This window comes from Agelaius phoeniceus, chromosome Z, assembly GCF_051311805.1.
Source record: "Agelaius phoeniceus isolate bAgePho1 chromosome Z, bAgePho1.hap1, whole genome shotgun sequence".
Classification (NCBI taxonomy): domain Eukaryota; kingdom Metazoa; phylum Chordata; class Aves; order Passeriformes; family Icteridae; genus Agelaius; species Agelaius phoeniceus.
Window position 1 is genome coordinate 59853032 of NC_135303.1, and position 16202 is coordinate 59869233.

Consider the following 16202-nt stretch of genomic DNA (forward strand, 5'->3'; position numbering starts at 1 on the left):
CCCTGGATGTATGGACAGACTGGGAATGAGGTGCTGTAAGCAGTGCCATGGGAAGGGACCTGGGGGTCCTGGCAAGTTGAACATGAGTCAGCAGGAACCCTGTCCTGGGGTGCATCAGGCACAGCATGGCCAGCTGGGCAAGGGAGGGGATTGTCCTGCTCTGCTCTGAGCTGGGGCAGCCTCACCTCCAGTGCTGGGGGCAGTTTTTGGTGTTACAACATAAGAAAGACATGAAACTATTAGAGAGTGTCCAAAGAAGGGTCACAAAGATGGTTGAAGGGCCTTGAGGGGAAGCTGTATAAGGAGCAGATGAGGTCACTTGGTCTGCTCAGCCTGGAGGAGACTTGAGGACAGATTTTATTGCAGGCTACAACTTCTTCCTGAGAGGAAGAGGGCAGGCATGAGCTCTTCTCTGTGGACCCAAAGGAATGGCCTGAAGTTGTGTCTGGGGAGATTTAGGTTGGATAGCAAGAAAAGATTCTTCACCTAGACGGTGTCTGAGCACTGGAACAGGCTCCCCAGGGAAATAGTCACAGCACCATGCTTTACAAAATTTACTTGTTTCTTTGTTTCTAAATTCAACATTCTGGAGGATTTTGAGTTGTTGATTCAGGAGTGATGTGGAGAGTGAGGTGTCAGAAACAGGGAAGTGTGGTGGACTGGAAGACTAGAAAAAGTGTAACTGCATTTGCTGATGCTGTGTGTTATTTCACAGCTTCTCAAAGATTCTTCAAAATATATCAAACTTCTGGGTCATTTGGTATTAAGTCAGCAAGTCTGCTGATGACACCAATCTATGTGGTGTTATCAACACACTGGAGGGCAGGCTTGCCATCCAGAGGGACTTTGATAGGCTTGACAGGTGGGCCCATGGAAACCTTATGCAGTTTAACAAGGCCAAGCCAAGTGCCCTGCACTTGGATCAGGGCAATCCTAAACACAGGCTGGGAGGAGAATGGATTGACAGCAGCCCAGAGAAGAACTTGGATGTGTTGGCTGACAAGAAACTTTAAGTGACATAGCCACATGTGCTTGCAGCCCAGAAAGCCAACTGCATCCTGGGCTACAAAAAAAAGCAGCATGGCCAGCAGGGCAAGATGGGGTATTCTGCCCCCCTACTCTGCTCTTATGAGACCCCATTTGGGGTGCTGCATCCAGCTCTGGGGCCCCCAGCATAAGGTCCTTTGGTAGCAAATGCAAGGGGGGCACTTAGATGATCAAAGGGCAGCAGCACCTCTTCTGTGAAGAGGTGGTGTCGATCAGGCTAGAGAAGAGAAGACTCTGGAGAGACCTAAGAACAGCCTCTCAATTCCTAAAGCAGACTTATAAAAAAGGGTGAGAGTGACTTAAGAGGAATGTTTAGTGATAGGATGGGGAGTAATGGCTTTAAACTGTGGCAGTAATTCTTTACTGTGAGGCTGCTGAGGTGCTGAAACAGGTTGCCCAGAGAAACTGTGAATGCTTCATCCCTCTAAGGATTTAATGCTAGGTTGGATGGGCTCTGAATAATCTGGTCAAGTGGAAGGTCCCATGCTGGGGGCTGGAACTAGAGGATTTTAAAGGTCCCTTTCAACCCAAAGCATTTTATGAATCTAGGTTATTTCACAAGGCAACAAATTCAGAAACTTACATTCTATTTAAAGGCCTACTATGGGCTGTAAACATTTATTACATATTTGGCATAAAAACAAATGTGTGGATCAAAACAGATATTTATACAGATTCTCTTCCATGGCTTGATTTCTTCTTAAAAGAAAAGGATGTTAGTTTGCTCAGTTGGTTTTTTGGGGTTTTTTTTTGTTTGTTTGTTTGGTTTTGGTTTTTTTTTTTATTCTTGGCATCAGATAAAACATTTTGAGTACTTTTGTGCCACTTCCTTACTTATCTACAGAGACAGTTAATGATAGTTAACTGTGACTAGATAGATAATGATAGTTAACAAGTGACTAGAAGTCACTTGTCTGATGTGAGAAAATACTATTTCTGCTCTGCTGTGAAGGAAGGAATTAGAAGATCATTCAAAGCACCCCAGGGTATGGTGCCCTTTCTCACTCACTAGTAAATGTTTTGCAATATCACAAAATATTTGTTCCATGTTCATACATTCTGATTGCCAAGTACATGTACAAGTACAGGGTTGACAGCATTCATGAATGTCTGGTTTATTTTCTAGGCAATGAAGGATTATATTGATCTTTTTATTAAACATGTCTGATACACTGATGGTGGCTTTGAAAACCTTAGTTTTGAGGGTAATTAGTTCTGTTATGTAAAGCAGGCACTACTGAATTTTCTGCTCAACCTGTTTGGTAGCATAAATTATGGGTTCTCACTGCTATTTCTTTGCCAAGGTAAACAGTGAGGGCAAAATGAGCAATCCATGTGCAGAAGGTAGGGATATTAATAATGTGGAAAAACTGGCTAGTACATCTCCACATAAAGCTAGTACTGATTTAGATAACTTGTTTTGAACCTCTCCAGCTCAGGATTCCCTTGAGAAAGTAAGCGGAATAGGAGATATCCTAAAACAAGGACATCTGAGCTTTGGGGGTTTTTTGGGTTTTATTTGGTTTGGATGGGAATCTGTTTGTTGGTGTATTTTTTGGTGTTTTTGGGGGGGGGGGGGGGAGAATGATTTTTAATTGTAAATACCAATGAGAAAAATTAGTAATTTTCATTGCATTTGGATGCAGCTGAACTGGGAAAATTGAAGAAGCAGCACACAGCATTATATTCCCACAAAATAATTGATTTAGCAACAAACATACCAGCTGTGCTTCTGGGATTCTTCTTTGTATATGCCTTTTGTATTCATAGCTTTGGTGTGATTAGGAAAATGAGTAGAGCAGCACCCAGGTAGGTTTACTATGAAGGACAAGTGACAGCACTCTGTCCATACTGAGGGAATTTTTGGGAGACTGATGAAGGCTTACTCTTCTGTCCTCAGCACTGTTGTGCTTCGCACAGGCTGCTTGCAGGATTACTGGGATTGCGTGCATGGCAAATGGTATGGAGCCCAAAAATCAAGGAAATTACGGGTAGCACTTTTCCGTTGCTGTTGTGCAAATACTTCCTGTGTTAAGAAAACACAAATATCACTCAAACGGCACATTTGAAAAGAGAAGGATTTCTTTGCAGTGGCAGACATGAGCGATGATTGGGCAATATTAAGAAGATTGCTATTGAAGGAGTGGTTGCCTTATACAGGTGGCAGTGCTGCCACAAATGCAGGCATGCCTTGAACATGCATCATGTATTGGTGGCAGCAAGATTATTACTATCTACAGGTTCCTTTTAGCAATGAGAAATTTTCATCAGAATCTTTCTTGTTTGCTCACCTGTTGCTTACTCTGTGATAAACACTGGAACAGAAAGCCCAGAGAAGGAAAAAAGTAAATGATCTTAAAAATTATCATTAGTATGCAAGGAAAAACATTGTAGTTACTTCCTTCATTACATTTCCCCTGCAATGTCAGTCACTACGACAATAATTTTCACTTTCTGCTCTTTTTGATGTTACTGCATAGGTGAAAAACTTATCCCTCATAGGCTGAAAACTAGCAAAATTTTTTTCTGTAAAGACAATAGAGGTCAGTGCCTAAGCAGGCTATTCCTGGACATAAAAAAAGCAAATCCACCACTGGGGCAATACATCTTTTGTGGTTTTGAGAGGGTACTGTTCTTCATGGCATTTCCATGCATTAATTCAGTGGTCACTGGTTCAATCTTTTTATTCTTTATGTTATTGTGAAACTAATTTCTGCAGTAAAGACTGACTGATTTGACAAACTGATTTACTTTCTTTTGTAAAGTGTTCCCAAACTTAAGAAGCTTCATGAACATCAAATATCTGCTCCTTTTATCTCCATACTCATTCCAATTTGAGCTTATGCCCTTCTAACAGGCTTTTCCCTCTGAGTGATCGCCTTTTTCTGTAAACCTTTAGCACCTTTGTCTTCTATTCTTCCCCATGAAAAGCAGAAAATAAGAGCCAAGTCATATTAAGTTCTAGGTCAGAAGATATTTTGGGATCTAATTTTTGTTTGCTTTACAACTCATGAGAAGCAGATATTATGCAGATTCACCAAAATGTGTAATTAAGTTATTCCTGGTATTAAATTCAATGAGCTGAAAAATCCATTGCCTGTCCCATTGTTTATTAATTTCTTAATAGATCTCATCTATCTCAGTTACATCCTGTAACACATTTCTTACATGCCATTTCCTACATTTCTTGCACACCATTTCTGCAGAAGTAGCTTGACACTGACCTCCGAGTTGCCCAACATCTATTCATCTGCAAACATCATGACAATGCAGTAAACATCTCCTCATCTCTCACCTAGATTCCCTCCTCACCTCTCACCTAGATTCCTAGTCTAGTTCTTCTACATTCCATTGTGAGACTTCTGATAGCAATTTGTGTTCATTGTTGAGAAATACAAGATACTTTGGACTAGAATCTGTCAAACATACAAGAATATAATTTTGTTATCTTCAAGGTGGTAAGCTGCCTGAGCTGCCTTGCCCTTTAATAACTTTTTTGTGCTGAGAAAGTCTCTATAGGTAAGATTCTGCTGAATATTTTGCGAAACAAGTAACTGAAGGTTGCTTTTATAAAAATGGACAGATTGGTTTCAAACATTTTGATCTGGCTCAACTGTGGCTGCAAAAAAAAAAAAAAAAAGTGTGACAATACACCTGCCACTAAGATGGCCATCATATAATCCAACCTAATCAGTTAATTACAGATATTTTATCTGAAACAACTATTAAACCATTTTAGGAAAATGGACAAAGAGGGAAGGACTTAAAATGCATTTAAAGGCTTTTTCTTGAGCACTAAACATGAAGCATGCCCACATGGCACAATACAATGATGTGTAGAGATAATGGGAAGCTAGCTGAAAGCAACACTGCATTTTTCAAAGAGATAACTGAGGATTTGGTGTGGAGAAAAGACACCAGGAATAGGGATTCAAAAGCTGGAGGAATTCTTGAGAATTGACATAAACTTTCAAAAAGCATCAAGTTCCCACTTTTATCTAATATTTCTGTAATATCTAAAATGCACACACATTTTAGATGTTTTGTCTTTCACACACAGTTTACTAGCATGCAAATGGTAGTTCTTAGAATTTTATGTAATTATCAGATGTTCAGCAGATAATATCAGCTATGACTTATTAAACAGACATTCATAGTACTGTTGCTTCACTGTAATCTAACACAGTCTCGGTACCAGCATACTAATGTGCAGGTATTTTTCCTAGAAGAAAGTTGTCTATTCACCTAGAACAAAACTTCAAATTACTAAAAATAAAGATCATTTTTTTAAAAGTAAAAGAATAACTTCTGTGGTTTTCTATTCCAGACTAAAATACAGAAAAAGTCCTTTCAAAGCAGGTATTTGTTAGACATTCTAGCAAGAGTGTTTTGTACATATCTGTGATTTCATCACCTGTTTTCAGCATACTAAAAGTAAGGAGTGCCAGAGCGTCCTTGAATTGAACTCCTGAATCAATGAGTGTTTTGTCATGCTGGGAATGGAAACTTCCAAGGAACTGGCTAAAATGCTACTAGTTTTACTACAAGTCACTCTTTTCTGAGTCAGCTCTTGAATATTTCGCTGAGCCTGGTGTAACCAGAATTTCCAGTTTGGTCAGGACAGCCCTAAAATATTTCAGTATCCACCAGATATGGTTCTGCTATTTTTCCACACCACATAAAGATATTCCTGCTCTCACCTTAAGCCTTGCATAGGAATGCAGGCTTTTGCAGCACAGAGGTAAGAGACAGGGACTCTGGCTTGTGATGTGATACTGGAAAACAAGATGAACAGAGTATGTTCTACTCTGCATTAAATGTTGGTTAGTATGATGAGTCCTCAAAGGTAACCTGACATGGGCCCTACACAGATGACATAACACATGCTCTCTTTTCTTTATTCTGGTTTCTGTGGCTCTAGAAAAAAAGAAAAATACTTTTCACTGACAATAACTATAGCTAAAGTAGCGTAAGTAGGGAACAGAAGTTCTTCCCTAGCTGCCTGAAATAGCACCTGAGTTTTCTCACTGGAGGTAGGAACTCTCAAATAGTTCTTCATTTGACTGACAATGCTAAAAGACATGTTCATCTCTAAAATTTGATGATGTTTTTGGAAGAAAAAGTCTACTAACTCTACTAAATTTTAGTAGAGTTAACTACTATAAATGTCAGTAGAAGTAATTAAATTCTACTTAAGATCCACCCATCTCTCCAATATGAACTAGTATACTTAATAACAAAAGAAAAATGAGGACATAGTATGAAGGATGGCTAATATTTTAGCTGGATCATGGCAGCCCATCATGATTACTGATAAAAATTATTCATGTTACAACTGTTTGAGAGAATGAGATAGAAGTCGTCAGCAAGACTTCTGTGAAATTACTGAACCACATAGTTCTTAAACAAATACTTCCTTGATTTAGTAATTCTCAAGGTCTTCTCAGTTACTGAGATTGTAAACCTTTTGCCCAAACCTACAGACGCCGAAAAAGAAGTCACTGCATGCCATCGTGTGGATATCTCAAGAACAGCACCATCTGTTCTGAAAAGATGGATTCGTTTTTTTTTTTTTAAAAAAAAAAAAAAAAAAAGGCGTGGGGACGAGGGGGAAGAAGGGAAGAACACAAATGTGTATGTCCTTGAATACAAATATCGTGAGGAAACTCATTCCAGAAAATAGAGGGGTTTTGTTTTCGTTTCTTGCTTTTCAGCTAAAATAAACTAGCAGTGCTAATGGCTGTGAGGCCACACTGTCAACTGTTAATGGTCTGTCATTAGTTAAGCAGCTAATGGTCTGTCATTAGTTAGGCAATGACTTCAAGATTTAGACTTCATATCCAAGACACTTCCATTACAAAACCCTTAAACACCCTTTGCAGCATTATTCTCTACCCACGCAGGGACAGCAGAACAGAATTGACCTGCTAGCAGCATACTTAGGATACCTTCCACCTTTTTTTCTTACATACATACCATCATGACTCTGTTGCGAGTTCCAGCTACACATATGGTCATTCTCTAAGACAGTCAAAGCTACTCAAGCTGAAGTAATGAATTTAAATGTTATCATGAAAAGGATGGCAGGGAATTAAGAGAAATGAAAGAAGGTAAGAAGAGGATAAGTTTGAGGCAAAATCAATTAGATTTTTTTTTTTTGCCTTCTTATATAAAACAGCTTGTGTCCACAGCTTCCATGAACAGTCAGTGCTTTATAATATAATATATCAGTCCATTTCTCCAAAAAATTCCAATTTTAAAAAGTTATTTTTTTGGAATACAATTAAATACAAGCACAAGCCATAGATGTTCACATTGCCTTTCCACATTAAAAAAATAGCAAACCAAATAAGAGGTAAGTCCTGAAATACTTTTATGGCTCATATCAAGCTGTTGAAATTAGAAACTGTTCTAGAAGGGGTGGAAAAAAGAAAGTGCCAGTTCACCTCAGGGTTTTTCTGGATGGTGTTTCTGGATAACAGTTATGTGTTTAAACACAAATATGCTTATGTGCAGCACAGCAGCGCTGAATGAGACTACAGAACTCAAATGGCCTATAGTTTCACTGATACAAAGAGACTGTCTGCTGGTGGGCTGACTGTTCCATAGTTTACCAAGATTATGGATATCTTTCACATAATACTATTTTGAACTCATGCCACCTCAAATTTATTTAAGTTGCATCAGGCAGGGCAATAGAAAAAAAGAGTGCTAATCATCTAAATACATCAATAAGCTATATCAACATGAAGAGACAGGAAGCGAAGGAAATGTTCATGTGACCCTTCATTTTCCCTGGAGCGAGCACAGAATGCGCACTGCTCTCTTGGTGCTTTTTTCCAAGGGCGACCCCTGCACTAGCAGCGGTAATGGCAGAAGGGGAGATGTGAGCATGTTGGTAAAAGCAGAGGTTGGGTAAAAATGGTTTGGGTTTTTGGTTTGGTTTTAGTTTAGTTTGCTGTTGGGGTTTGGTTGTTTGGATTATTGCTTTTGTTTTAAGCAAGGAACGGCAGTTCGCTGGAGCATGTCACAAAAAGACCTGTTCTCGCGGCTTTCCTAAATGTCTGCTGTTCACTGAAGCATTTTGTCTTTTCTGAGCGAAAAGGCAAATCCAGGGCTACCAAGGGAGCAACAATCCCTATCTTCCCTATCAACAGGCGTGAGCGCGGGGTGCAAGCTGCAGCCTTTCAGGTAAGAGGGTCGGGCTGTGGCAGCTAGAGCACAGCAGTCGCTGTAGTTTCTATCGAAGAAACTGCAGGACGGGCCAAACCCAGCTGCCCTCGGAGAGCCGAGTGTGACGAAACGCGCGGGCAGGAGCACAGGTCACGGCGCTTTGTCACTGACGAGCGACAACACCCGGCTGCGCACGGCGAAGCTGACCGCCCTCAGCAGGCACCGCCCACCCCGCTGCGGCCGGGACAGCCGTCCCCGGCGAGGGAGGGCATACTGGGCATGCGGCGCGGGCACGTCCACTCGGGAGGGTGGGCAGGAGCCGCGGAGCGCTGTGCGACTCGCCGCCTCGAGCGGTTCCTCCCCTGTCGTTGGTAGCGCCCCGTGCGGAGGGCGGTGGTGAGCGGCGCAGCGGCGCGGCGGGCTCGGGCCGCCGGCGCCTCAGCGCAGGGCCATGAGGCACCTGCCGTACTTCTGCCGCGGGGAGGTGGTGAAGGGCTTCGGCAGGGGCTCCAAGGAGCTAGGCATCCCCACGGGTGAGCGGGCGCGGAGGGCACATCTTCCCGGAACAACACGGGCGGGGTGTCCGCGGGGCCTGGCCCAGCCGTGGGGTTGCTGGTCCGCGCCAGGTCCCGGGAGCGCTCCCGCCGGCGAGGTGCTGGACCGGGGGTTCTGCAGCCGGCCTGTGTCGCGCCCCTCGGGCGGAGCCGTGCCGTGCTCCTGCCCCGCAGCGGTGCGGCAGCGCTGTAACTCAGCTCGCCTGACCTCGGCGGCCGCCCCGCTGCCCTGCAGGGCTGCCCTTTTGTTATGATTTGCGATTTTCGAGAACGGCCCTGCCTTGTTACCTACCACCGTTTTCCCGACGCCTTTCTTCCCCCTCTCCTGCACTGCTCAGAATCTTGCACCTTCCCTTGTGTTATTCCCTGCACCCTAGTCTGTAAAGAGGTTTCCCTGAATCTTAATGTTTGTTCGTTTTCTCATCTAGTGATCGTCACGATGTACAGGATGTAGATGAGCGCCACGTTCTCGATGCAGGGATGTGGCAGCCTGGGAAAATATCCCTTCGCATAAATCTCCGATAGGAGTAGGAAAGGGAGTAGGCATTGGGAATCACTGCAAGGAAGAAAGTTTAAGGGGAGTAAAGCAGAGTTTGAAACAGAGCAGATGCACTTGGCCTACAGAGAATATATTTTCCTATCGCCCATCTCTGTTTCAGATGTCTAAATGCAGGCAGATGAATACTGCAAGAGAATTTTGAATGTTCTTAAGCACACACTGAAGTTAGTAATCATATTGCACTACATCTAACAGACATGAAACTTTATAAGACCACTCTTGTAGTGCTGGATTTCTCACATCTGTTTCTGAGAACGTTTCACGTTTTTCTCCTGGTTGTTTATAAATGATGTGTTGGTATTAGGGAACAGGGAAAGGAAGCTGTACCTATCTGTGAGCTTTTATAAAAATTTGGTAACCATTCATTCTTTCAAATCAGTTTGGTATCTTGCATTAAGAGATCTCTTCAGCTTGGAAATAGAGGTAGGATAGTAATTTTGAAAGAAGATTCAATTCAGCCAAAAGGAAATTTATTTTACTGTAAATACATAGTTTTCAAAGGAAATCTCAAGTCCACAGATGCCTCTGAAAGGGAACTTGTGCAAAACTGACAGATGACTAAACAATTATTACATTTGCTTCTACATAGTTTATTTCATCAGTAAATATTTTACTAATAAGTAGTTCTGAGATGCTATTTTGTAGTGCAGAAGAAAGTTGACTTTTTCCCTCTCGTTTTTCCTCGTGGTAAAGCTGTGGTAATTGTCCTAAGAATGAAATGTGTTCTGGCTGTATGTATGATGTATTTATTAATTATTACTGCAGAAGAGAAAGAAAACTATACAATACAGTGTGTGTGTGTGTGTGTGTGTGTGTGTGTGTGTGTGTGTGTGTGTGTATGTAGGAGTTATAATAACTCTGGTGTTGCCACAGTAACTAAATTTTATGAAGCTGTTTTATACTTTGCTGATGCTCTGTCTCATTATTCTTATCATCACCAGTGTTATGTTTGTAAATAGTATGTAGGCAGACTTTGGCTTTTAAGTACTTGAAGATCCTGTTATATACTTGATTTACACAAAGTCACTCACACTTTATGAAATTTTTACAGCCAACTTTTCTGAGCAAGTAGTTGAAAGCTTTCCATCTGATATCCCTACTGGTATATACTATGGATGGGCCTGTGTTGGAAATGGAGATGTGCATAAAATGGTTTTGAGCATAGGATGGAATCCCTTCTATAAGAATATTAAGAAATCAGTGGTAAGAATTTTGCTTTTTGTGGGATTTTTATTGTAATAAAAGACTGGATTAATTTTAACAAGGTACACAGAATTTGATTGATGAATGGTATCCAGAAATTTGTGTACCATTGGAAATACATTTGTTATCTATTTAATATTTATATTCTGAAAAGAATATGCTCCCTGTAACCAGAGAGTACACAGAGGAAGTTGAGTAAAGTTTTTCTTTCTTTTATTCCACCATTTCTTAACTACTTCCAAAATTAAAATATAATAGTACTTGAAATGATGGTTGCTTGACTTGCTGATAGCAAATTAAGCATGAACTTGGTAAACATATTGAATTTACTGGTTATGAGACCCTGGCATAAGCTGGAACATAGTAATGATCTATTGTTCTCTGCAATGTATCTGCATTTCATATAGGAGATGTTGGGGCAGCTTAATTTGAATTTTTAATTAATTCTTCTCTTAAATGATGAAATGGATACATAAGATGCTGCAGCTTAATGTACCGAATAAATACTTGAAGGCATATAAGGATGTAAAGATGGAGAAGATAAAATCCTAAGCTGTAACAGCTGTGGGGTTTTTTGTTGACAGGTGCCGGTGCTTTTCCTGAATCTTGCAAAGCTCTCTTTTATTTGTTGAAAACAATTTTATTTGTTCATGAGTTTCTACTTTTAAGTGTTTGTCTTAGGCAAATCTATACTTTAAAATTTCTTCACAGATAACTTTTCTGAGCAAGTAGTTAAAATCTTCCCAGATAATAGCTCTGCTGGTAGATGCTATGGGTTGGCTTCTTTTGGATATGCATAAGAAAGTTTTGAGTGTCAGGTCTGTGTCTTAGTCTGGACTTGCTGTTCAATTTTACCATTCAGTTCCCTTAGGGGATAGGTGTAGAAGCTCTCCGTGAGGCAGCTACTTCTATCAAAATCTTCATAGTTATTTTAATGTATCCACTTGTTGATGAAACACTAACGTTTCCTGCTTTGGAAATCTTAACTCTGAGAGGTTTCGAAGCACTTCTCCTGATGTCTAGGTGTGTGGGTTTTGGGGTTTTTTAAATTGGTTTGTTGGGTCTTTTTGTTTGGTTAGGGGGGTTTTTGTTGTTGGGGTTTTTTTTCCCATTCCTTTTCTCTTTTAAACACTTTTTAAGGCAGTAATTTTTTAAAATTCCATGCAGAATGCAATTCTACTTCCTCATACAAACTAAAGCCCTGGCCTTTTTATTTTGGATTATACATGCTATACTAAATGTCCCTTTTATTTTTTATCTGTTAAGGAGAATTTGAATGTTGGATATTAGGCCTACATGCTTACAGAGAGAGAAATAAACTCTTAAAGTTCATAGTAATTGTCCACTTACTTCTCTTCCTTTAGGAAACACACATTATCCACACCTTCAAAGAAGACTTTTATGGAGAAATTCTTAGTATAGTCATAACTGGATACATTCGACCCGAAAAAAACTTTGATTCCTTAGGTCAGTATTGAAGGTCTCCCTCAGACTAGTTTCTTTTTTGCTTTACTCATGCAAGTTCTATGTCTTCACTGTACTTCCTTCCATCATGAGATGTTTTATGGTTAACCTTTAAAATGTCCCTAAAATGTTTTCATAATTTAAAACCAAAAAAGACATACCCCCACATCTTCTTATGTATCACACTAAAAACCTGCACTTTCATTTCCCTTGTCTAAGTAGTAATGTTAAAATCATGGTCTTGTCATGAAAGTCAAGTGTACTAATTTCTTCTTAAAATGCTGTTTTGTTAGTATTGAAACAGAGCTGCTAATTATGTCTTTTGACAAATGAAGAGGATAGTGGTAGTAACAGGTAAAAATGCAACTTTAGCATGTTAAAAAAAACATTTTAAAAGCAGAGAATTCTGCCTTTTAAACCTCCTAGTTACATTCTACTTCTGTTATTGTTGTTTGATATTTTGTGATGCCTTATTTTCGCTTGTTATTGTGTTCAGAATACAAAACAACTTTTAAATATCCCTATTATTACCTTTTTCAGATGCACTCATTTCGGCAATTCAGGAAGATATTGAAGAAGCAAAAAGACAGCTAGATCTACCAGAACATCTTAAACTCAAAGAAGATAACTTTTTTCATCTGCCAGAAGGCAAAATAGTAAACAATCGCTGAGAAAAACCATACAGTCTTTTTTCTTTTTTTTTTTTCTTTTTTTTTTAAATTTCTTTCTTTCTTGTTTCTAATTTTCTTCCCTGTCATGGAGCTTTTGTATTTGCACTGCTCTCATAGATACTTTTGTGTCATGTGTCTGTTAGGTGACTGAGATCAGAACCAACCATACAAGAGGACTTCAGTTTTCTTCGGTTAAGTCATCATTAGCCCAGTCATACTAAAGAACTAGAAGGCTGTACTACTGGTTGTAGATAAACAATGTATGATGTATCCTAATGTTACCAGGTCTTTGGAGATCTGAGCACATTTAGAACATGACCAAAGTTAATTGTAATCATGGGGTGTGGTTAGCTCATTTAATGAAGAATGTCTGTTCTTAACATAATGTTCCATAATGTCCCATTTTCTGTGTCATTCTTAGATCTGAATTTTAGCTTAGAAAATGTTGGTATTGATTGACTCAGAAAATTCCAGTGGTAAGATAGATAAGAATAGTAAGATTAATTCCCTTTAGTTCTTGGTTTTTATATGCTACACAGCTTTTATGGTTGAAGCTCTTACTTTAATTGAAATTATTTATTTTAAGTTTATTTGAGATGGAAGAAATTGCTGTTGCTCATTGTGTTGCTAGAATCTGAGCTATATTTCTTCACACTTAACATATGATAACACGTGATTGTGGAGTTTAATTCTGAAGAGGTGTTTAATTTAATTTCAAAATATGAGTAAAAGTGTGAAAGCTGATAAACTTTAAGGTTCAGGCGTAAAAGATGCAGAAACAATATAACAAGACTGCTGCTCATTGCACCTTAAAGGAAAATAGGTAGTGAGACACATATTTGCATTTTATGTGCTGCTGATATTTTTCATAGGAAAATCTTGAGGTTATTTACTGCACTGGCAATAAAATGTTTGACTTCAAGGTTGGCATTATTGTAAGGCACAGAAAAATCTCATCAACACTCTGCACTAAGTGCAGGTAAGAGCCAAGGTTTTAGCAGACCAAGTAGATAAATACACAAATGAAAACCTTTGGGGATTTATTAGATAATGTATCAACACTATAAAGAATATTGATTATTTTTTATAAGTAGTTGCAGACAGTCCTACTCTGAAATATGGGGATACAAGTGAGGGTTGGTCTAGATGATCTGTGAAGGTCCCTTACAACCCTAACTATTCTGTAATGGATTAGTGGAAGGAGTATGGTGAGAGTTGATAGTAATTTGAAAAATAATTTGAAAAAAGTATGTAATGTGAGATTCAATACCTAGTCTTCTTTTCCTCTGATAAATTTTTCTATCCCTTGGTGAATGGAAGCAGATTAGCTATAGTGACTGTCACAATCATAACTTTTTGAATCACCCTCTGATGTGTCTGGGACATATTCTGAAATTCAAAGTACTTCTTTAAATATGTCTCAGCTGTGATTCTCTGTCTGAGCTACAATGTTCAATATGGAACGCACAATTTCTGTAGTGAAATTTGATGAATTTACTCCTTGTCCTATTCTAATCCTACTTTTCATTCTAGAATTTAAAAGAGTTTTAGCAAGGTAGCTGTTTTGGTCTTTGTGGCAGGTGGTGCTTTCAAGATGATAGTTTCACTTCATACTGCTTTAAATTCTAGCTGGTATCATGGGCTATTATTAGGGAAGAAGTCTTGAGGAAATCAAGGGTTCATGTTTGCTCTTCAGGACTTCAGATGAAAACTTGATTTTGCTTAAATGAATTGTTTGCCAGTGGTGTTGATAGCAGAGACAGATACAATATATTGGGAGAGAGGGACGTGGGACAATATACTTTCTTTTAAAGGAGAAGAGAAATAATTTAGTGGGCTTTTTACTGTATAATGTGTTGGAAACTATTTCTAAAAAGTCTGTAAAAGAATTGTCTTGCAAGATTGATGATTGGAATTTTAAAAAGGAGAGATAAAAGGAGAAATTTTTTTTGCTAAGAGTTAATGCATTTTTCAGATTTGTAGTAACATTAAAATCATATATTTTACTACTCCTAGAGAATAAACAGAAGCCACACCAGTCACCAGAGAATGTTGTCAACATTAGATTGTTTTTCATTGTGGTACTGTAGCTGAACACTCATAGCTGCCTTTAAATTGATTTTTGCCAGTGATGTCTTGGGTCTGTTGTGGAAACTATGGTGCCTTAGGCTGTTCTGAATAATTCTTTTCTGTATCTGCTAATAAATGCCACTATCAAAAATTCAACTCACCATTTGATTGTAGAACTGCTGTGCTATGGATAAAGAACAGTAGCAAAGGGAAAACTTGAAAGACTTAGCTCGCTCTCAAATCCTAGCTGAGATATGATATATGGATACACTGAACTAAGAAACTGCTCTTTATGTGTTTGTCTTCAAAGAGGGTATGTTAGTACATCCATTTGGCTGAGTGTACCTGACCATATTATTTAAGAGAAAATGTTATACATCACTCTTTAAGCTCAATACATAATTCCTAGCACAGTATAAACTTTATTTTTGTATTATGTACAATTAGCTGTATTTTGGTTGATGTTGTTGCACTGTACTATTACTAAAGGAATTATAATTGACAAAGTTATCCTTCTTGTCTTGGATTTCCTTTCCTTTGCCACTCCTAGCAGTGTTAATTGTTTCAGTTTCAGGCAAAGCTTTATGGGGGTGACTGCCTTATTTTGAACTTCTAAATCTTCACATGATTTTATATTCCTCTTTGTTACTGAAGGTGCAATGATGAAATCCACAGAACAATGTCAGTTACAGGGTGATCATGAGGTCTTTAGGAGTATCTAACAAAAAAATCCACTCAAAAATTATGGCTTAAAAATTAGTCCTTCTCAAAATTAATTGATATGTACAGATAAGTCTTAAGTGATTAACAGCTCTAGAACTGTTTTTTATCAAAAACGTGAAGGAACAATTTTAAGGCTCAGTCCATTCTCTTAGCCATCAGACCATACTGACAACAAATAACAGCACTTCCATGCACTTTTGTGTGAAGACTCTGTTCTTCATAGCAAGGGGCTATAAAGAGCATCCTCTTTTGTAGTATTACGTATCCAGCAATGCTAAAAAAATTGCTTTGTTGTGTCCCTTTAAGGTAGATTACCTGCCGAGTCCTATTTATTCCCTTTGGCATAGTTTGAAAGTGCTGAACCACTTTAAAAAATAAGTGGAAAATTTCTGTTGTAAATGCTCTCTGTTTTTTTCAGTTCTCTGTAGCCTAAGAAGATCCTAAAGAAGACAGAAGTAGTTCTTTTTGCCAGTGCACTTCTGGATTGTATTTTACTTTGCATTAAATTCAAACTCTCTATTTGTGATTAAACACTATTTAAACTACTGGAATTAGATTAATTAGGGGTTGATGTGTAGAATGAGGAATACTGTGGAGGCACTTGACGCAAGAAGTCATGTCATAAATGCATTTCCATTGGGAAACATACTACAAGATTATGATGAAAGCCGTCAGCTTTGGGGAATGCAGTAATTCTGTAAAAAAGGCAGCATAGAAAATCCATAAAGTAGTAAGAAT

General features: G+C 38.9%; 1 protein-coding gene across 1 annotated transcript; it reads left to right on the plus strand.

Annotated features, from left to right (window-relative positions):
• Positions 1–8519: 8519 nt before the first annotated feature.
• Positions 8520–15251, plus strand: RFK (riboflavin kinase). Its single transcript, XM_054652590.2, has 4 exons — positions 8520–8753; positions 10385–10536; positions 11901–12003; positions 12541–15251. The coding sequence occupies exons 1-4, from the start codon at positions 8672–8674 to the stop codon at positions 12669–12671; spliced, it is 468 nt and encodes a 155-aa protein (XP_054508565.1). The 5' UTR covers positions 8520–8671; the 3' UTR covers positions 12672–15251.
• Positions 15252–16202: the final 951 nt, after the last annotated feature.

Coding starts and splice junctions, on each gene's coding strand:
- RFK (XM_054652590.2), top strand. CDS start 8,672: ATGAGGCACCTGCCGTACTTCTGCCGCGGGGAGGTGGTGAAGGGCTTC. Junction 8,754..10,384: donor GGAGCTAGGCATCCCCACGG/GTGAGCGGGCGC, acceptor AAATTTTTACAG/CCAACTTTTCTGAGCAAGTA. Junction 10,537..11,900: donor AGAATATTAAGAAATCAGTG/GTAAGAATTTTG, acceptor CTCTTCCTTTAG/GAAACACACATTATCCACAC.